Source organism: Magallana gigas, chromosome 2 (assembly GCF_963853765.1).
Source record: "Magallana gigas chromosome 2, xbMagGiga1.1, whole genome shotgun sequence".
NCBI classification, from domain to species: domain Eukaryota; kingdom Metazoa; phylum Mollusca; class Bivalvia; order Ostreida; family Ostreidae; genus Magallana; species Magallana gigas.
The window spans coordinates 11267518-11290949 of NC_088854.1; the positions used below are offsets into that span (position 1 = coordinate 11267518).

The following is a 23432-nucleotide window of genomic DNA, read 5'->3' on the forward strand; positions in this document are numbered from 1 at the left end:
TATACCTCTTTAGGCTAAAATGAACAAAGTTGTCATTTAACAGGAAGCTGACATCTGATTGATAGAAAATTGAATCCAATCATATATATATATATATATATGGCATGCCTTAAAAACAAAGTGTGTTAAAATTTCAAGCATCTGAGTAACACCAGTGACCACAAAACTCACTTGAGCTGAAAGCTAATGTGAGCCAGGAATTATTTTTACATCTATGAAATAAGACAAACAATAAATTATAACAGATATAATTCATTTATTTAAAAAAAACATATCACAACAAATATAAATGAGTTCATTTATTTCACTAAATGCTTATCAAGTAGCACCTCTACAGCTGAGAAGAACGTTTAAACCCTTTATCAAATAGAGATAGGCAAGAACTACAAACATTAACGTTAGAAAATTACATGTACGAATTCATCAGAGGGAAAACAATGCTTTATTAAAAATGAATGGAATGCCTTATAAACAAATTGTTTGGCACTGTAACTTTACCTTGTCATTGACCGTTCTACTGACACAGATTCCTGGGCCCATGCGATCAAACCACCATTATTATTAGTGTATAAGTAACACAACCATATATTTACCTATACAATTGTTTTGTATCACAGATAATTAACATCTATTTTTGTTCTAATGTTTAACAACAACCAGTCTTTCCAGTAAACTCTCTTTACCAAATTATGCTAGCATGTGACAAATGCACCATTTAAAGCACTTAGGAAACTCAAGATTCCAAAAAAAAAAATGAATATAAAAATTATTACCTTAATAAAGGAAAGAAATAAAAAATTCAGAGGTGTAAAGATTCCACCTTAAAAGGCTTATACAGCAAAACCAACAGTGGTAGCTTTCTTCAAATACACATCAATTCTGTTTGTTTGTGTTATTGCCAATGAATGATCCTTATTCAATTTAGCTATAATATATCGGTAATATAAGTAAAAAATAAACCATGTAACAGTTATAAAAAGCACTTACATATCTTAGTTGTACATTTGAATTCTTGATATATCATGATTAACAGGTAATTACCGTTACAGTTTATACCAGTACACATATTATGTATTGTCAACGTCTGTACATCTATATATCTATACAAAGGAGATCACTCAGTTAATTCTGTTTCATAAAGGGAAAGTCCACAATATGCCAAGTATTCTAATTGAACAAACTTATTTTCTTTAACTGGAAAATCTCCATTTTCAATGGAGGAGATATCAAAACTATATTTGATTCAAGTACACGAACAGAAATTAAATTACAATGCATAAATAAATTGTACACCATACATACAGTAACACAACATGGAAAACATGATTCAGACTATGAACAATGAACAGATCAAAACATGGTACAGTTCCAGCCAGTTGAACAATTATAAAAACAAAGGAAAGCCAATTTGGCTGAAAGCTTTGGAAATGTAGTACATATTCAAACTAGCTACCTTGATAAACAATGTAACAAGATTATTGCATTAATACTGTTAGGTACAAAATTTCTTCATTGCTTATGACAAGAATGCCATAGTTGTATTTCCAATATACACATGTTAAAATACATCTTTCTTCTTATAAATCATGCACGCAAGATTCTAATTAAAAAAAAAAAAATTGGACGGAAAAAAATAACAAGTCAAAGGGAAATCATTGCCTTTATGTCGTAAAGAAAATAAAAATTAAATACAAATGCAAGGCAGAAGTTCCCAGTAAAATATAATAATAAATACTCATAGAGAGACAAAAAAATGCACAACCACTTAGACAAGATCACTCATCCCCAAACAGTGTACCATGAATAGAGGAGTTTCCATTTTGATGAAAATTGGGGCCCTCCCTGTCGCCGACATCTGACCCCGTGGAAGGACTGCTGGTGGTCAGGTCCAGAGGTCCATCCTGGCACTTGGACTCTAGGGACAATTTATCACTCTCAAAGTCCAATGGAGAGCTCGGAGAAACTGTTACCATGCCGTCTGCTGCCGGAACAGACATCGCCTGGAGACCTCCCTGGAGCACAGCAGATGACAACATTGGATTGGATGGAAAAATCCCATGGGGCGACATGTAGTGGGCAGGTACACTTTGGGGCAGAATGCAGCTAGTGGAAATGCTGAATAACTTTTGACTGATACATGAGGGTGAGGAATTGGGGGGAATGGGTGGAGACTTATTGTTGGGAGAAGACCTAAGCTGATCTGGAGATTTTGATTTTGAAGTTTTACTTTCATTTTCACCATTGAAGTAGTGTCCGTGTGTGCGGACGTGTTTGCGTAGAGAACTTGGGTCTGTATAGCGTTTATTACATCCTGGCATTTTACAGATGTATGGTTTCTCCTCCTGATGAGTTCTCACATGCTTGAATCGATCACTTGAATTTGAGTAAGCTTTCTTGCAGCCTTCAAATGGACATATATAGGGCTTCTCTCCTATAAAAGATCAACACCTTTTACTAAGCAATTTCAATTTATATAATTAATTACATTATTAAATATATAATTAATTTCATTTAATTCATCACATTTCATAATAGCACAAATCTTAAATACTCATATTCACTGTAAAAAAAAAATATTTATTGTACTAACAAGAAATTCTAATTAAACAAATTAGTCTCCATTATTCACTACCAATCTTTTATTTATTGGAACCTTGTAACAATCTCTTAATGCCAGTGCCAAAACTTTCACCATGCAAAGAATATTAACCTTGAGTAGTCAGCGATACACTCAAGATTTATTACAGAATGATACAACTAATGCATTTCAATTACGTCTCCATTATCTTACTGATATTGCCCAACATCAACGAAGGACCCATTAAAATGCCTGAAAAAGGACATTTAAAACAGATATTGTCTGCATAAAGCTCATATGAATGCCCTACCAGTATGGGATCTGTTGTGAATCTTAAGATTCTCTAGGCGGGAGAAACATTTTCCACATAAAGCGCAGCGATGGGGCTTTTCGTTGGTATGGGTCCGTATGTGGATAAGCATTTTGTACCTGAAAAAAAAGATATACTGTTATATAAGTGTCCACAAAACAAGAGAGCCTCACACAAAGTTTTTATGTTTAATAGATGATGTCTTTTGCTTTCAAACCACTATACCAGAAATCCTATTTATGGAAACATGTGCTGAATAACTTCTTTTGAAAATCTTTAAGAGATCTCAAACTACATGGCACCATTACATTTCACTTTGGGCCATTACAGCATTTGAGAATTGAAAAAGAAACAATGATGATAAATTTTTCAGTATTTTATTGTCTTTATTTTCAAAATCAAAAATGGTTTGTTTGAAATGCAGTAATCAAAGACATATACCGTAAGTTACCATAATACTGTAAGTAATAATTGTATGTAATGTACATGTATCTATGGACCAACTAAAACCAGTTGAGGTCTCTCAGGATTAATTAAGAAGTTAATTTACCTATTTTTCAGGCATCCCCTTTCTACTGATTTGCTATGGAGATCTTTTAGAATAAAATGCTATTGGATTAGGATAGACAACATGGAAGCTACAGTGCCTTCCATAGTAAAAACCTGCACTAGTTTTGTACTGATTAACCTTATTTACACACAAATTCTGTTTGGAAAATTAGTACCATTAAATTCCTCTTGCAATTTACTACTGATCTCAAAATCAAAATTGCCAGAAATTCACTGTAAACACATATGTAATACATTTACAAATTTCTGTATTGGATATTTTTTTTATTTAAATTACTGTAGAATCATTAGATTTCGTGGTGGCTCAATTTTCGTGGAATTAGTGGTTGCCTCTCATCCCCAAATTAATATCCTCCACGAATGATTGAATATGGGTTATAAAGTCATATATCCTTTTGTAGGTATAAGATAATACACGAAATTATGTCCCCACTAACCTGTAAAACTTGAGCAATCCACGAAAATTGGCCCCGATGAAATTGGATGATTCCACAGTATTTTAAAGAAAAAGTGACAATAACCCCTTCCTTTGCAGTAAATGAAAATACTAAAGCAATATACTCTTCTGTTGAAAAAAACCTTAAATATGTTTCTTATGGGAGTCTTGACAGGTGCAATTAGTTGTTTCAAATTTTCTTCACTTTCTCCTATGGTACTTGCAACCCCATACTAGAAAATTGATCCAAAAGGACTATGGTTTTCTTTGATGAGCTTGTTAAACTTGGATAAACATCCAAAACGTTATCATAGGATATATAAATATGTATTGAAAAAAGGAGAATTTAAAATCATAACAAACAATTTTGAAATAGCCAGAACACAACAATCATATCAATATTTTTGAATTTCATTTACATTAATGCCCTTAAGGGTCACTTCATCCATTTACTTGACTAATAAATTTCAACAGCTTCTATAAATTCTTTAATAATAACCTATAATAATATTAATAATAATAAATTCTTTATTAATAATGATAATTTATGATTTATCTAAGGAATAATTTCAATATTCATTAGTTTTATATGATATAAGATGGTTTGGGGCAGTTTACTCTTAATAAACCCTGAAGCATCATTAAATTTTGTCTGATCTTAATAAAAATTGCATGTGCACATTTCAGATGGTGTTCAACATATGCAGAAATTTTCAGACTGTTCCATGCAGTAGTAAAAAATTCTATAGGGGGGGGGGGGGGGGGGCAAAATTGCATCTACAGACAGACAGACGGACAAGGTGAAACCACCATACCCCTCTAAAATTTGTTTGCTAAGGTAAAACAACTGTAAGTATTTTATAACTATCCTAAAATCATTTGGTGACAGTGACGACATTTGGTAACAGGTAAATGTAACACCTGCTGTAACAACATTTGGTAACAGTGAATGTAACACCTGCTGTAACAACATTTGGTAACAGCAAATGTAACACCTGATGTAACAACATTTGGTAACAGTAAATGTAACACCTGCTGTAACAACATTTGGTAACAGCAAATGTAACACCTGATGTAACAACATTTGGTAACAGTAAATGTAACACCTGCTGTAACAACATTTGGTAACAGCAAATGTAACACCTGCTGTAACAACATTTGGTAACAGCAAATGTAACACCTGCTGTAAAAACATTTGGTAACAGTGAATGAAACTTACCTACTGTAACAATATTTGGTAACAGTACAATACCGATCAGACCCAACCTAACACCAGAATAAACCCCAACTAAACCCCAGATTTACTTTTTGGGTTTACTTGAGAATTGCTTTTGGGGTCAACTGAATGAAGTTTGAAGCAGACCTTTATTTTATCTTACCATCTAAATACCTGTACTTCCTACCCCTTGTATATTCCAAATACACAGTAAGCGTCTGCTTTCAGGTACCATATTTTTCGGGGCATATGTCGATGTGGGGCATAGGCCGAATTGCTAATTTTTAGACAAAATTCAAGAAAAATCCTTAGATTAGCCGAATTGGGGAAAAGCCGATTTTCAATCGATGATTACTATAGTGAAAGTATGACCGCTTATTAAGGAAGTCATCGTATTAAGTATATACTTTCAGAATATCGATGTAGAAAGTCAAAAGAGTAATTAATGTTATTAAATTTGCTTAACATATATATTTAAAGCAATTTTTAAAAATCAATCTGTGTTTTGTGGCTGTTTGGTCTCTTCCGTTTTCGTCGGTGTATCGTTATGTATTTTAATTTTACATAATGTAAACATAATGTTACATAGTGTAAATTTAATTGCAACACCAACCTCCGTGGTTTTGTCTGGTAGAACTAAGTATAATATTTTACCAAACCATTTATATTTTATTAATACCTTATTGCTAAATCTCATTTAATCAAGTTATACTTTGAAAGCTACTTGTAAATACGGGGTATGGCGTCCATTAGCTCAACACGTGGTTTCATATTCAAATAGAGTTATCCCCCGTAATCGCTATGAATGAGAAAACGAAATACCAAACATGTTCTTTCCATTAATCAATTAAATAGTGACTGATGTTATGCAGAGAAGTTGTAATGTTAAAAACACAGTTAATGCAATGAAGTGTAACGGTGTACACTAGGCTACGTGCCCCCAGGCTGTGTTTTAGTCACAGGTTTCACACCTTTGTATATACACACGACACCAGAATACCGTTATTTCATCCAATAGAAAATTAATTGTAAAAACACAAAGCATTTGATTTATTCTCCACCCAAGACCAGTGATTCCTACGAACGCAGACATGAAGAATTCACAAAAATTCCGTCATATTACATTCTACCCGGTTTCGTTTTCTTTTTTACTACGCAATAATAGTTTCCAGGGTTCATACACGAACGTGGGAAAAAAATTCTTTTGATTGGGATTGTAAAGAAATACCTCGTACAGAACAGTACATTTTATTACTCACGATGTCATTACAAAAATTATCAACGGGACAACTATCGAACAATAGTTCAAACGGATGAAAAAAACCCAACCCTCATAATAAACTGCTACAACAGTACAACGGATAAAAACAGTGGATTTTATATTTTACTGTTAAATTTTTTTAACTTTGAGTCTAAGAATAGCCGATCCCGGGGGATAGGCCGGGGCTCGCTCATCGGAGAAAAAAAATACCGGCCTATGCCCCGAAAAATACAGTATATACTTCTGATCGGAGTTTACTCTCTGTATCCACTCAGGGTTAACTTTGGGTTTACTCTGGGTTAACTCTGGGTTCACTCTAGTAAACCCGGTGTAAACCCAGAAGGTAAACCAAGGGTTTTGTTGGGGTTTACTTTCTGTAAAGTTGGATCTGATCGGTACTGTAAATGTAACACCTGCTGTAAAAACATTCGTTACAGTGAATATAACACCTGCTTTATATGTATTATTACCATGCTCAACTTCTGACTCAATCTTGACTTTCACAACCCTTCTGATGACAAAGCATGATTTAATATCACACTTTATAAATGACTCAATTGTTGACAGTTAAAAGATAATGTGTCTGTATTTTCTTTATATAATGTACAGATATAACATAGCTCTGACCCACTTAGCTTTATAAAGCACAGGTATTAATGCACAAGTAATTCAATCTTCAAACAAGAGGGCCAGGGACCACAACATTCCCTGAGTAACAATAGCTATAACTAAACAGAAAAGCTTAAGGCCATCTTTATTGTATTAAATAATATGTTTTACGATGCGACCGTTGAGACAAGCGCAGCATGTGCTCAAACAATGAATTATGATAAATCAATAAAATTAGCAACGTAAATGAATTTGATTGCAAAATAAAACATAACATACATATTTTTTCAGTAAATTTTCATTATTCAAAGTTTATAAGATTTTTTTTTATTTATTTATAAGTAGAATAATAGTTTAATTTCAGATACAATGTTGTTGAATAATAAAGATTTTAATATAAATGTTCATTGCACTGTATATCCTCTTTTAAAGTTATTGTAAAGTCAGTTCATACCCTTTTTTTTTGCAGTAGACATTTTTTCTTATTAATTTTTTTTAAAATTTACGCTTAAAAATATTTGCTTATCATATTAAGGAACATGGAGTTGCCCCCCCCCTCTCCCCCCCCCCCCCCCCCTTGGCATTGGGAGCATGTAATAAATGGAAGTGAATAAGGATTAGAATTTTCATAATTTTGAGAATTATCCTTTTTTTTCTTTTTGCTTGTAAAGATTTTTTGGATGAGGCTGTCATCCCCCCTTTTAAAAAACGATTCTACTTGTACGTTCCTGGAAATTACCGTAAGTATAGTGAATAAAATAAATGTGAGCATTCATCCAAATGAGTGCAAGTTACAACTGTTTCCTATATCTGAAGAAATGTCCTCATTATTTAGGTTTGCCAGATTTTGAGAGGATTTTGGTAATTTCAGCAGATTTACAATAACTTCAGTTAGAGTTATTTCCCCTTATTGTGACGTCAAAGTTCACGTGTCGACTGACTATTTAAAACTCCCTTGAGAAATAAAAGTACGCGAAGTATACTGTTTTATTTACTTAAAAAGGCTGATGTTCTTAAAATTACACATCTTATATGCTTCTCAAAAGTTTTTCTTTGGTTCTCGCGAGAACTTAGGTTGGAAACCATTGGTACTTTGAATTGTGGGTAAAAAATTACTGATGCCGAAAAAATTTATTGTATCAATGTGTAAACCATTGTGACGTCACTCGATTATTTTTGAATGAGAGTGTACTGAGGTGAACTTTAGAGGTAACATTGACTGTATGTCGTATACATCGTCATTGTTTTTATTGTCTTGCTGATTCTCGTGAGAGTGTGAAGTGATGAAAATTACCACGATTACAGGGAACTACTGGTCCGATTTACTGACGCCAAAAAAATCCGTTGAATGAATGTGCAACTAGTCCGAATTTTCTATTCACACACGCCTTGCCGGTAGGGGTCACTTCGTGCCGGCACTGCCCGCCGGCGAGCTGTTCTCGCTATAAAATATCTGGACTACTTAATAGAGTATATCTTGTCTATAAAGATTTTCCAATTTTTTCTACACATAATCTCAAATAAATATTAAGCTACTTTTGTTCTTTCAGTTTTTGCAAAAAAGATTTCTTCAGAAGTTTTTCTTTATTCTTAAATGAAAAAAAATCTTAACCCCCACCCTACCCCTAGGGATCCTGATTTGTGAAAAAGTGAATCTCTACTACCTGAGGATGCTTCCACACAAGTTACCAATTTTCTTGCCAAATGCTTAATGAGCAGAAGATTTTAAAACATTTTTTCTTTATATGCTCCTACGTAAAAACTTGTGTGGAAGCATCCTCAGGTAATATAGAATCAAGTTTGTTTAGTTCATTATCCCAGGGGTTAAGGTGGGTCCACACAAGCTTTTTTGGCCAAATGGTATTTTGAAAAAGTTTTTCTCTATGTATTGATATGTAAAAATTGACCCCAATTGTGGCCCCACCCTAGAATCATGTTTTGAACAAATTTGAAACTATACTTCCCAAGGATGCTTTTACACAAACAACAATTTTTCTGACTTACTTAAGCATTAAAATCACCTTCAACATACCTGGCATTGAATCCTTTCCCTCGTCTCGGGCAACCATCCCATTTACACTGGTAATCCACGTCTGGTCTCTCGACCTTGACATGCTGGTCATTGACATGATTGACAAGGTCATCCATACTCAGAAACTTGCTGTCACAATGAATCCAGCGACACTGGTGGAACTGCATTCTGGGCGAGGAATCTTCCTTCTCGTTGGAGTACAGTCGCAGGTAGGGAAATCCACTTGTAGGTGATCCACTGCTGGACTGTGAATTCTGACAGAAATTATATACTTCTAAATTATTTACTCTGAAATCTGAATCAATATTTACTCTGAATACTTAAATTGTTGTAATTTCTATTCTTATATTTTTTTAAGCTCTTCATCACTCAGCCTCCTTAACTTTTTAGCAACAAATACAATGTTCATTGCAAAGAGTCATTACAATTAAAGAAAAAAAATGAATTTTATTTTCCTATAATTAAAGCTTACATTTTGTGACTCATCTGACAATGAAGGTGCTGTAATCATTGAAGATGTGGTCACCAAGGAAACAGGAATTCCCTGAGGGTCAAGGCCATTAAAATGAAGGTCGGGATGACTGACACTGTTTGAAATCCTAAAACTTGGAGGTGTCACCGAGAGATTGTGGACAATATCATTATAACTTGATTCAGGTGAAGGTGCTCGATGATTGGGTTCGAATGAAGAATTGTGTTTGCTCATTAACAGATGATCAGCTTGAAAGTTGGTCAGCAATCCAAAGGAAAGAGGGGGATCACAAGGCAAAGGCCGACTCTCTGGAGATCCTTCAAAAATAAGGCCATTTGTCATCTGTCCATTAGTGGATTTGGAATCTGTGAAGAAAAAACCATTAAGCTTCAATTTTTATGTCGGAAAATCTATAAAATAACAATAAATGGGTCAGATAAAAATAAATGCTCCACTAACATTCAAATCTGAATGTCATTTCAGAATCTAGCTCAGAAGATTTCTAAATGTCAACAAATTCAAATCAAATATTCTAAACTCTGAGGGTGTGAAAATAAAACAGAATCTATATGAAACCAACATTGTATATCATATTGCTGCTTAACTAATTATTGTTCATAATTAAGTTGAAAAAATGTAAATTCTGAGTAACAAGTAATTTTCACAATCTAAGGGCAATAACTGAGACTTTAAATATACTGCTTGTGGACCATTGGCCATTGGTTTATTAGTCAAAGCCAACATTGTGATTTTTACATTTTTTCATTCTTAGAATCGAAATGACCAAATCTCAAATAATCATGTTCTTAATACCCATTCTCTCAGTTAAGTCAATAACTGGTCTGCTTTCTGACATTTGATGTCCAGAGTAGTTTGACCCTTGATCTTTAACCTCAAAATTAATACATATAGTCCTGTGTATCCGTCATGGAAAAGTTTTGAATTTAATTTGGAAGCATTTATTTAACAAATAATCATTCTACATTAAACTAAAATTCAATTATGCCTTTAACAAAGAAACAATCAACAAAATTGACAAATTGATTCAAATTCATAACTTTTTATCTTTATTTGATTTTTCTGTGTTTTGGTTCAGTATTTTGTTGTTTTTTACCTGTAAGTAAATTTCCTGTAAGCTTGATACATTTGCTCATATTCAGGACACTACAAGAATCAGATGGACTCCTTGACTTATCTTGGCTTTCATTTCCATTCTCTTCATGCATTAAAATCTGCTGTCGTTTCTTGTTCTGCTTTCTGGCAGCTGAATTCAATAGCACCTGAAAATGATTCAAATCAAAAAATGTTATAAAAACATAAAGACCCCTATGTGGCATCATTTAAGAGGGCAAACTTTTTCATATGTACTGAACAGACAAGCAAATGGTTCCCAAGATATGATTCATGTCCAGAGTGATGTGACCTTTTATTGTGACCTCTAAATTAATGGAGGTAACCCTTGACCTTTGATCTCAAAATCAATAAGAATGATCTACTATTAAGGAGATATAATGGTCTACCAAGCATGAAGTCTGTCCAGCAAAGGGATTTACCGGTACATGATCCTTTGGTCTACCAACTACTGTAGATTCCTAATATTTTACGCGAGTACTTTGTCCCAAGTTTTTGCTACCACCACTCTTCGCTTGATATTTTAATAATCATAAATACCTTTGAGTTCAAACTACGTTCATCCACTAATATGAAAAATGTCCAGATTATCTGTTTTGAACCGCCACCTCTACCACTTCAGGTTTCAATACACATCCCAAAATAGAAAGTCTATGGGGATTTTGCATTGCATCAGCCATTAATAAGCCCGGATGATAACATTGAAAAATTGCGCGAGGTGTCTCAAGTACTTCTGAATGGAGAAAAGATGTAAACATTTCCCATTATAAATCTCCGTAAGAAATTTGTTTTCGTTCCTGTGAACTTTTTTAAGGGCAAAATGATTATTTGTCAATGAAGATATCTTGGATGTTTTCCCTTTTGTTGATTTCAACAGCATTTCTTTCACAGATATGTGTATTTTTATTAAAAATCATAAAAAAGTAATGGAAGCAATAACTTGGGACAGACTATAATTCTGCGATTCTACTGTTTTCCATCAAATCGCCAGAAAAAAAAATCGCAAATGTCAAAACTTTATCATAGTTTCATGTAGTATACATATGTTAGAAAAATAAAAGCGAGATTTTAAAATTCACAAGATGAACTTCTCGCCACTTTACGCGGATATTTATGTCTCGCGTTTAATTAGGAATCTACAGTTACCAACCACCTGACCAACCATATATAAAACAAAATGTTCTCATTCTATTTAAAGAAAAATGAAAATAAAAATTAAAAACTTCGTTACATTCATTTATATAAATTTGAGAATGGCAAAATTAATTTTTTCCAGTGACTAAAAGTAACCAAGAACTGGTGAATCTTCTGAAGATAATGAATCTGCATACCTAAAAATTTATAGCCATTTTCAAACATAAACTTGATTTTGTGATGAAGGATTGATACACAGTACAAAATAATTGAATTTTCTACAATATAAGAATTTATTTTACTCATTTAACAATTCTTCAGAATGAATTCTAAAGATGCTAAATAATTCAAAATTCCATTACATTTTAATATTATCATTCTCTTTATATTCTATAATACTCACTTTGGTATTTTGAGAGAAATAAAATTTTTTAAAATAATATTGCTGATTTATAAAGTTTCACTTATAGCTGCATGAAGATACACAAAAAAATTGTTATTCCTAAAAAAAAATAAATAAATTAAAATTCCTTTTTAAGTAATAAAGTACCTCTGATTTCATGGTGACAGTTTATGTCTGTACATCAGTGTCTTCAAGGATCGGAATGAGGCATCGTTAGCCTGCAAAAGTATATATGAGTATATTTAATACCTTTAATGAAAAGGTTATTACTTATTTTTCACATTATGCTGACCTAAAAAAGTCTCACGTACTGATGAACTAGGTCACTACACCTGCCTTCTAAAGTCAATAAGACAGCATCCGTCTATTAGCAAGATATAAATGCTACTGTGAATGCCAGCAGTTCACCTGAGGGCTGTCGAGTCTCATCTGTCATTATTTCTACCGAACAGTTAAAAACTGGAAAATCTATCCTAATCCTCCACCATGATGTTTATTTCGTGCTAAATATTTTGTGAAAAATGCCATGTACTGGACTTTCAAGCACTGGATGAAGTACAAGATACACTTTACAAATGCAAAACACTTTCCAATCATCACCTTAGCTTATCTGCATCTTGTGGAGGTTGTATTAAAGTTGATGATGGGGAGTTGCATGTTCCTGGTTTTGGGGTCAGTAACAGGGAGTTGGGGGTGGGTGGGGACATACTAATGATTTTTATTTGTGAAAAAAGTTATGTGGGATGACTGTAAATTGTGAATGACAGCAGAGAAATCAACTTGATTGCTAAAAATGATTTATTATTTTACAGTATGTGACAGAGGAGAAAGTTATTTTTTTTTCACTATTGGGTCAAGGTTAAGTCTGGTAGATAGTCAAAAAGTATTTTAAGTTACTGCATGTATAGGCCTAATGGTTGAGAGAAACCACTTTGGTGGAAAATTCGACCATGTGTAAAGAGGCATTGTCCTTGGTTGGAGGATGTCCCTTACTGAGTTAAAAAAAAAAAATCAAGAACACTAATATACAAAGCCATCAATGCTTCCTTTCTCCAAGTATGCATAAAGTTCAGAATTACACGAAAACAACACATGGCCAAACAACAGTAGTATCTGCTTTGTCTAGTCTATGCAGACAGAGAACATGAATCCCATTGAATGGTCACCATTCTGCCAAATCTGTCCCCCGTAGAGCATCTTTGGGTTAGAATTGATATTAAGCATATTTGTGAAATATTACATTTAAATTTCCTAAGAATCACCAGCTGACAGAATCCATCATAGAGGAATGGGACAGGTTTCTGCAGGGCAGTATGTATCATCAATTCCCTCATCCTGACAGTGTACCAGTAAACATAGAGTAGTGTGACCTCAGGAGGACACACCCACTTTTTTGAGTTTTCATAAATAACAATAACCAAATTCAAAACTTACAGTCATGTCAAGACTTTTTGATTAACTAAAATATAACTTTACAAGCTGTATATATATAATCTCTGCAAACTGTTAATTTGATAAACAAAGTACGGTTATCGTTTAGTTGTTTTTTTTTTCATTTTAATTAGTATATTATTTTGCCAGTCAATTTCATTTTTCCTTACCCCCATGTAAAGTGCTAAATCCCACTTTGATTTATTCCACTATATTGTCATCAAATGTGTGAAGAGATATAAAAAGATATTCCTAACTGTTTATCTACCTATCAAATCCAAATCAAGTGTGGCAGAGGGGCTCTGGAGAAGGGGTAGACTTTGCCATAATTTGGCCCACAAAAACAACCAATGTAAACATGTAATGTATCGACTTCACCTACTCAATGAAACTGCTACAAAGGAAACTTTCAGAAAAAAATATTTTCTATTGTAATCGTTTGGAAAAAAAAAAATCTTGTTACAAACTGTTGAGCACATTAGTTCATTTACATTTCTTGTTTTATTTGAAACTGTAATTACACCTCTCTGATACCTCCCCAGGAATTGATTATATATTTCGCGCACAAGTACCCCCTATAAATGTTTTGTGTAGGTCATTTATATGTAGACCTTTAAATATACATCGCTGCACACACTGAAAACCCCTCTCATAATAAGAAATAAACAATTATACCTAGCTGTCAGCCAGGGACCGTGATCATGGGGGGTTACTTTTTAGCCCATAACAATACCACCATTCCATACCCCCTAGAGATCGTAGAATTTGATTCGAATTTAATTGGAGAACTTGAACATGCAGTGGAATTAATGTGACAACTCTGGTTGAATTCTTTAAGCCCGATCCTATAACAATACAATCTTATTGACAATAATATCCAGAAAAGTTTAAATTGCACATCTTATGAAATTTGAATTTAATCAAGACGAAACTTGTAAATCAACCAATGCCATTAGGAAGACACCAGAATGAGGCAGAGAGAATTGTGCTAGCCATTTTAACAGGTACCAAGGTGCACACACAATGAGCACTGCTTCATAGCCTTCCCAATATCAAGGCTGAGGTCGTTCTTTGAAGTCTTTGAACAGTGTCAAAGTAACAGAGGTGCAAGTACTGTTAAAAAGGCTATATTGGGGTGACTATTTTTTTTTACCAGTTTTCTTCTATTAGACACATGATTTAAATCAGCAAATTTTGTCATTTGATCCCACTTTCCCTTGCAGGATCTTTCCTATACAGACTCTCAGCATTCACACAATGAAAGAAGTTATAATTATGTATTTGGAATAAATTTCTAAAAAGCAATATGCTAGCTCTTTAATTCAATTCTGAATTGTCTATATTTGGATGAAAATTTGAATCTGACTAACACATTGCATATAGAAAACAAATTAAAATGATTTTATCAAAGTACTGAGAGCACTGAGAACTCCTGAGTCAGTTTTACATGAACTGTGTTTTACATGAACTTTGTTGCATGCAAGTACAATTTATGCATCAATAGTTCTTAGAACAAGAAAATTTGACCAAAGATCTCATTACTAATAACTGACCATAAAAACAAACTTTTTGACCGTAAATAATTACCCAGTAATGTAGATCTTTACAACGGTAATTAAGGCCTAAATATATCTCTGCACATGACCTATGAACCACAAATTTCCATTACTACTACAAGTAGTAGTATGCTTTAGGTTTTTTGTCTGATTAATTTGACAGAAATGATCTCCATTAAAATATGTCATCCTGCCCCTTAATGACATGGGGGTTGAATCAGATGACCTTGCTAAACACCTACAAAATAACCTAGTATCTTTGAACATTTAATAAGCGTGCAGTCTACAAGTTTTGATTGGTTAATAGATCAACGAATCTCTAATTTCAATGACAATTCTTAAAATCAATCTCACGAATGTGTTAATTAATATAACTACTTCTTTATGAACTATTGATATTAAGAGAATCTTTAGCACTTCTCCTGTTATGTAATGAACTAATAATTAATTTTAAGGCAAAATCTTTCATTCTGGTAAAATAATTGTATGATACAATGAATATTCAGCAAATATTCATTCCCAATAAAAGAAATCACTGTAATTTAATTACAATATTTATGGAAAAAATGAATTTCTTCACAACTTTTATTGTATGAATATAAAGGTAACACATTTCTTGTCTCAAAAGATAGATATATCAGACATGTATATCTTCTCCCATATAAAATACTTTAACATGACAAGTATTAGAGAAATTTTAAAAGCTTTTAGATACAATTCTTAACATTAATTTTACCCATTTTTCAGGAGCTTTGAATGTTAATTGAACATTACCATGGTAACTAACAATGTACTTACATACATATTACTATTTTCATTTTCACCTATGAACATGCAGACACATTTAAAATGCCAATACTTTCATGTTAAATTTCCCTTTCCTTGAATACACTATAGAAATGCAGATTGCACACCTTTCTACCCTAATGACATTCAGTAATAAATGCAAGTCTTCTATCGACTTTCTAAGTAGGGGGTCCCTAGAGTCCCAAAATGCCAACAAACTTCTGCAGTGCACCAATATAGTCAGCAGCACCCAAGTGGAATGTTACACTTAGCTTTTGTCAGGGGCAAACAAATTAATGGCAAAAATGAATTAATCAGGTGAAAAAAGCCTGATAAGATGGCAAGAAATGCCCCATGGAATAGGTAGATTAGACTTTAAGGCTGTAAATTATCAACTTAACATATATAGCACCAAACTTTCCCTTCGTTTAATTGCTTGAAAATTTCCATTAGTTTAATTTGCCATTTTGAATTTTGAAGCAGCTAACTTTGATTATTATAAAGTGAAAAATTGTCCCCTGCCTTAACACCCCCCACCTCCAATTGAAAACCCCTGAATCTGTTTAAATATATTTTTTTCCAAAAAGTATAGAGGTTGGAAGGAAGTTAGAACCATTTTATCAAGAGCTTGGGCTTTGGGTAGTTGTATCAAACTACAACCTGATGTAGGCCCGTCTATTTCATTGTAGGCCACTCAGCCATGGCTCTGAAATCAACACAATTTGTCTGGCTTTTGAGCTAAGCTACACAATTGGTGCATATTTTGCTTGAAACCAGCATCATTTTTAACTTGTTTTAACAAAAGAAATAGATAGCTACATCCTACTGAAAGTTCAAGGTCTTGTTAAAATGGTTCTATATAAAGACAAGTAGAAAAGCTGTTTGAAAATAATTGTATAAGGGGAAGCTATACTTCCTAGGATGTATCAAAATCTATATGACAGCCACAAATGTAGAAAAGATACCAATGTAACAAGGACTAGGCTATAAAAAGAAACAACTATAAAATTTCAGTAACTATAAAAGTCCACCCCTCATCTGCCATTTTGTGTGTTGGGTATCTAGAAATTAAAGAACCACTGACTTTGCTACATGTCTCAATAATAAGCATTTCGGTGACAGAGAAATCTACTGCATAAAATTATCAAAGGTAACTGACTTTCTTCATCTAGTAGAATTTAACCTTTCCTTTTATTCCATTGACCTTACCATGTGGTTAGCTTTAGACATACCTTTCAACCATCATCAAAGATTGCTATTGCAAAGCATACCTGGCATAGCTTTCAAATCATTCAAAGCTTGTAATAGAATTTTATCTAATCATACATCAAATTATATTTTACCGTACATGTTTAAATTACATTGGTTATACAGAGTATTCTTAGTTATTATAATAAGGATATATTTTCAAAATGTTTAAGTTCATTTCTTGCTCCAGATTTCATTGACAGACCTTCCTGATCACTAGAAATCTTTATTAATATAACAAGACTAAAATAAAATATCAGTCAAGTTAAAAGTTAAGTTAAATCCTTCTCCAAGCCATAATGGTACATAAGGCCGGTGCTTATCCCCGGTTTCCGTGGTGCTAAGCTTATGAAAATCATTGACTCCCCCTGGATGGGACACCAATCCATCATAGGTTAACCCCCAGCGTATGCTGGTACCCAGTTTCAGCTGGGTGGACTGAGACAATGTAGAAAAAGTGCCTTGTCTAAGTGCACAATACACAACTGTTACATCAAGTAACCACAGGAGGGTTTGAACCTATAACCTTTTGGTTTCTGGCCAAATGCCTATGACTACCGAGCCATGTGCTCCACAAAATATCAGCAAGTCTGGCAAATTATAACCAAAGGAAGTATGTCAAATTGTCAAGCCAAGAAATGTCATTAAAAGTACTTTCCTATTAGTTGTTAAATTACTTATTATGGCATAGAAAACCAGATTCCATGGCAACAATTTAAGTTTCACATTATCCAATAGATGTATTCTCTGATAATTGGATTAATTTTAAACACGTATTTACATAAATAGTTGTGAGTCATACTCTAAAGCAAATGCCTTTGCTTTGATATATTGGTCAACTATGATTTACCAAAAAAACAAACACCAAAAACTGATAGTTAAAAAAAGCCTGTACAACAAAACCACAAGTCAGATGCTTGGTTTTCTTCAGGTTCAAAAGAATCTCAAAAATGTTATACAAAACCAAGCCATGAATGATCTCATCTATAAATTTAAAAACTGTCACAGACTTTATCTTTTACAATGAGAAAAAATCCCCTACTGAAACTTCAATAATATCTTGGGCCCAGTTTTTCCTAAATTGCAAATCTCATTATCTCCATTGTCGACCCAGACTGCTGCACTTCATGGAATACCCTGTGTGCACTGTGTACTTCTTCACCAGGGATATTTTCCAGGGATCTCCACAAAGTCGATACCCCCAATGTGAAAAAATCAGACATATTTTGGGCCTACTCAACATGACAAGGTTGAAGTTATCCCTGTGGCTTAAGGCTCTAAAGAAGTAGTCTTTTGATCTTTCAAAATTCTCTCAAAGACCATTTAAGGTGGATATCTACATGAATATGATTATTGATTAGCATTCAAAAAAGATTTCATTACAGTACACAATGAGCTTAAACAACCTTTTGTTTTTAAAACTGCTTTCTGAAACTTTCTTGTAAATTTTATGTGACTTCGAATTAAAGCAATTATCTGAATAATTAAAACTTCTATGTGACCTTAATTGAAAATATTTTAACAAAAAAATGTTGTTGAATACAGGATGTTGTAATAGATCTGACACTTAACTCTTCAAACCCCAACTTCCATATTCCCACCCCACCCTGATCTCCCAAGTTTTGTGAAAACAGGCCCTCTTGATCTTAACTTTTTTCCCTCCCTGATGCTTTGTTTTTAAGAATGGTCCATCAATAACCGACTTACCAAAAGTTTTGGTGTCTGATGACCACAAAGCCCTGTTTGGTTGATTGGTGGGTTTTTTTCAGAAGTGGTATGAAGTGGATGGTTACACAATGGTGCAGAGTTGGTTATTCAGGTTTTGAGATGGTCTTGATGCTTCCTTTAAGCTGAAATGGTTCAGATATCATCAAAACACTTACACCCTTGTTGGCTGCATCTAAAAACTGCAACTAAAATTCAGGAAAAAATATATATGACCTCAGCACATTCTGGTTATACATAGACACAGAGTATTTAAATCCAGCAAATAAATAATGAAAGATTGCTCAGAATAAACCCTCAAAAGAATAATATACTTACATACTCTCAAACATTAAACTGCATAACTGCCAAGCAGTGAAACCGTTCAAGTAAACAATGAAGACAGTACTTAAATTACCTTCTTACATTCTGTTCGTGAACATAGGCCCTGCCACACCCATTGAAAACCACTTTTGTGTGCTTGGGACCTGCAATACACAGACAATAAACAGGCAAGTGTCATAATATTGTACATTTAAACCAATTATCAAACTAACCTATAAATATGGATCATTTCAATACCCTTGTGACAGCACGCAGAAATTGGAATAGACATTACCAGTTTGTTTGTTTCTTGGGGGTTTTTTTAAGGGTTTTTTATTTTTTGAATTTATATGCAGTGACATGCCGAAGTACACCATAGAAGAGTATCTTGTTTGTCTCTGGAAATCAAGGCTCACTGGAGTGGATGTCCTGCTCACATTGAGGCAGAGAAAAGCTTAATTCTATTGCAATCAAAGCATTAGAATAAGAAAATAAAATGAAAACGGCCAAATATATGCGTAAACAAAAAACATACCAAATGGTATTCAAATCAATCCTGTGTCACACAGGTGAACACTTGTAAGAGTCATCCAAGTATCCAATTCTACGGCTGATGTTATTAAAATTCAGTATAATCAACCAGCAGTTTGAAACAAACTGGAACTCGACTGAAGGCCTATCTAACCGTCTATCACCTAGGATTTACAGTGTCTTCCCCCCAAAACATATATGTGTGGGTATGGCTAGGTGATAATCCCCTAATGTACAACGGATAATGTAGAAATTGAATTTCACTCCCGATTGTACCAGATCAATATTCATTTTAAAAGTAAACACCCAATACTGATACCCCATTGTAGGCGCCCCACAAAAACTTTTAAAACACATTTTGCCATAAGAGTACCTCAACCTCATGAGGTGAACGACACCTTAGTTAAATAAAAAAACTCAGTCATTGAAAAGTTACCAAATACTTACTATTTCTAGTTCAGATGTACTGTAGGATAATTAAAGGTCAGTTGACCTTATACAGATCTGCCATCTATTATAGAGAATTCCAGGAGTAGCCAGTGTAAGGTTATGCATGGTGTCAGTTATTCTTGGTCACCTTTGTCAGAGCCTTTACAACAATACATACATATACATGTACTAAATAGTCTTATCTATAAAATAGTGCAAAAGTCATTAAACCAGGCCCTTGTAATTTTTTGTCAATGTATGGACAAAGTACAGTACAATACAGAACTGTTTAATAAAATCCTTGAAATGTGATGATTTACTTATACCCTAAATGAGTTTAAAATACAACCTACGCATTGCTCCACTTTTAATAACTTCTAGGAAAGCTTATTGAGCATTCAATTCATATCCTGCCTCAGGGAAATGATAAGTGTATATGAATATGTGTTATGATCCTTGTCAACTTAATTTTTCTTCAAATCTCTATGGGACACAAAATTAATTTGTTACATTATATTAGATTTTTTTTTAAAGTATAAAGCTTTATGTCGATTGAAGAAATGTTGTGAAATTGCAATAAATATAATGAAATGACTTTGTTTTAATTTTACAAGTTTTCCTGTATATTTCTGTTTTTATATGTAAAAATTAGTTGAGAATAAAAATGTAAGCATCTTAACAAATCATGAAAAGAAATGGAATTTAATGGACAGAAAGTGGAAAAAAGCATTATCTTATGTAAGATGCATTCATAAATAAAGAAATCTGACTACTTAAAGCACTATCATCAACAGCTGAAGCATAATTGCAGCACTATCATTAGCAGTTGAAGCAGAGATTTTTGTAGGGATAAAATTGTGTCGAGATTAAACATAAATGAGGGGAATTTAACTTTAGTTGTTTCAGAAATTACTATATTAAACATTTGAGGGTTGATTTACCTGTAAAATTAATACATATAATTCAAAGCAGGTCTGCCCATGATTAACTAATAAAATATTCTTAAAATCTAAACACAGAGATAAAAAGCATGGAAAAAAACCCAACAGGTCTCTCTGGTGTCCTTAAAACATATGGTTGAAGTCAATTGATTTGTTGATATTGCCGGATCTTGTACAATGGACCCTCCACAGCTATCCTCCATGGAATGTGCAATAAAATGGGTCCTGTATTCTTTGGTCTCAAATACGGAATTCTTTCCAGCTGAGCAATATGTATGCCTTTTTTTTCTAAATTGTACTCAATATCTACCTAAACTACATAATGAACAGCAGGATTATTGATTTCCCAAATTTGTTTGAAAAAAAAAACCCACCCTAAAATGCTTTTACTATTAGAACCAGTCTGATGTAGATATTTTTTATATATAAAGAATACAGATAGAAATAGAAGAGGTCAATTTCATTTTCAAATAGAAATTGCATAATTAGCCCACATATGAATTACGAAAAGTGAAATGTACCGATAGCTGAGAACCAATTACGCCATTTGAAATATTGAAAACTTTAAACTAACCAGCTTGACGACAAGAGACAACTTTAATTTCAAGGCTAAGATTTGGACCACAAAACATTGGGGGTTCTTTCAGTTCATGAGTGTAAAATTCAATAATGCCAAATCAGTGGCTTCACGGGATTAAGTCTGTTGATGCAATATGGGTCCTTATAATTGTCTACTTTGGACATTTTTTAGAGCACATGTGAAGTGTCTTTACACTCAAATTGAAAAAAAACAAAGTGAACAGAGATTTTTCCAGATTAGACATGCCTTCAAATTTTCAAAGTCATCTAAGAGAAAATGACATCACCTGGGGTGCTGACTAAGAATTCATAACAAGTTAATGGAACTGCAGGAGAATTTCCGAAATGAAAATTCTTTTTGGAGGCCCCCATGAATGTTCTATTTTTCTTTCTTTTTGCAGGTAGCACTTGAATTGTTGAGTGTGGCAATTCGAAAAAATATGGGTCCCTATAAAATGATCTACACTGAATAAAATAAACAATTCATGATATATAATTATTTTTTGATATCCGGCGATCCTCTTTCAAAATCCCGTAATCGCATACAGCAAATAAATTACAACTTGGACTGAAGATGCAAAAACAAACAGTGACACCTGCATAATGGGTGTTGTGTCAAGGAAAGGACGACTTTCGTGATTTTTGAGAGCACCCAAACACTCAGAAATGAAAGAAATACAACCATGAAAAGTCATTGAAAATAGGGATTGGTCCAGACAAATACGTAAAAGAAGGGAGAAATAAGCTATTTTAATAGTACTGGGCAAAAGTATGCCCCTTCCCCTTTAAACATTCAAATACCACAGTAAGTGGAGATAAAGCATCAAACAGCTTGATTTCAAGGTCTTCCTTCAATAAACACAAGACTTTTCATAACAATGCAATAAAAAACAAATAGTTGTAGAAACATTTATTTGCCCCCAATATGGCAAATTAAAACAAGAGGCCCATGGGCCACATCGCTCACCTGAACAGCAGTTCCTTGTAACATTACATTTCGTAGCATATGCTTTTTCTATTTTAAACATTGAACCCCTTTCTGGGGACCCAGTAATGGTCCGAGGTTTATGGTTGGCTTGAACAACATAAATAGTAAAATAGGAATGAAAATGTGTAGCACTGCGGTGGGACCGCACGTACACAACCTGAAAAACTGAACGTGGAAGAGTTCCACTTCAAGTGGAATAACTCTCAGACTGTACAGAGCATTAAGAAAGATAACTCTTGGTTCCACTACATTAGAGTTTACACAATTTGAGGATCCTTGCATAGTAATCTCACAAACTGTAGCATTATAGTTCTCGAGAAGAACTTTTTAAAAACATTTTCAATATATCTTTCTATGTTAAACTTTGAACCCCTTTTGGGGCCACAGTATTAGTCCAGTGCTAAAGTTTTAATTATTTGGAATCTACATTATTTAAGGATGCTTGCATAGTTATCTCACAAGCTGAAGCATTATAGTTCCCTAGAAAAAGATTTTTCAACATTTTCCCTCTATATTTCTATGCTAAACTTTGAACACCTCTTGGGGCCCCAGTATTAGATTGAGGTCACGGCTTTTATAATTTCGAATCTACACTATTTGAGGGTGCTTACGTAGTTATCTGACAAATTGATGCATTGTAGTTCTCGAAAAGAAGATTTTTAAACATTTTCCATATATACCGGTACTTCTACATTTAACTTTAAACCCATCTTGGGTCCCTAGTATTAGTCCAGGGGTCACTATTTTAAAACTGTCGAACCTT

At 33.5% G+C, this 23432-nt stretch overlaps 1 protein-coding gene across 9 annotated transcripts in view; it reads right to left on the minus strand.

Moving 5' to 3' along the window:
- Positions 1 to 236: 236 nt before the first annotated feature.
- The window catches only part of LOC105334949 (zinc finger protein GLIS2), a 32005-nt gene continuing 8809 nt past the window's right edge, over positions 237 to 23432 (minus strand). For 2 of the 9 annotated variants that reach the window (XM_020070056.3, XM_011438583.4), the window contains exons 2-9: positions 19296 to 19365; positions 18881 to 19023; positions 12300 to 12370; positions 10599 to 10764; positions 9485 to 9849; positions 9013 to 9266; positions 2889 to 3007; positions 237 to 2431 (exon numbers count right to left, since the gene is read on the minus strand). In XM_020070056.3, the coding sequence (XP_019925615.3) occupies positions 1776 to 2431; positions 2889 to 3007; positions 9013 to 9266; positions 9485 to 9849; positions 10599 to 10764; positions 12300 to 12311 (1572 nt within the window). In that variant the 5' untranslated portion in view covers positions 12312 to 12370; positions 18881 to 19023; positions 19296 to 19365 and the 3' untranslated portion in view covers positions 237 to 1775. Of the gene's footprint in view, positions 2432 to 2888; positions 3008 to 9012; positions 9267 to 9484; positions 9850 to 10598; positions 10765 to 12299; positions 12371 to 13753; positions 13886 to 18880; positions 19087 to 19216; positions 19238 to 19295; positions 19366 to 19736; positions 20115 to 23432 lie in introns of those variants that run through there. The other 7 variants (XM_011438584.4, XM_011438582.4, XM_020070057.3 and 4 more) reach the window with 6 other exon arrangements.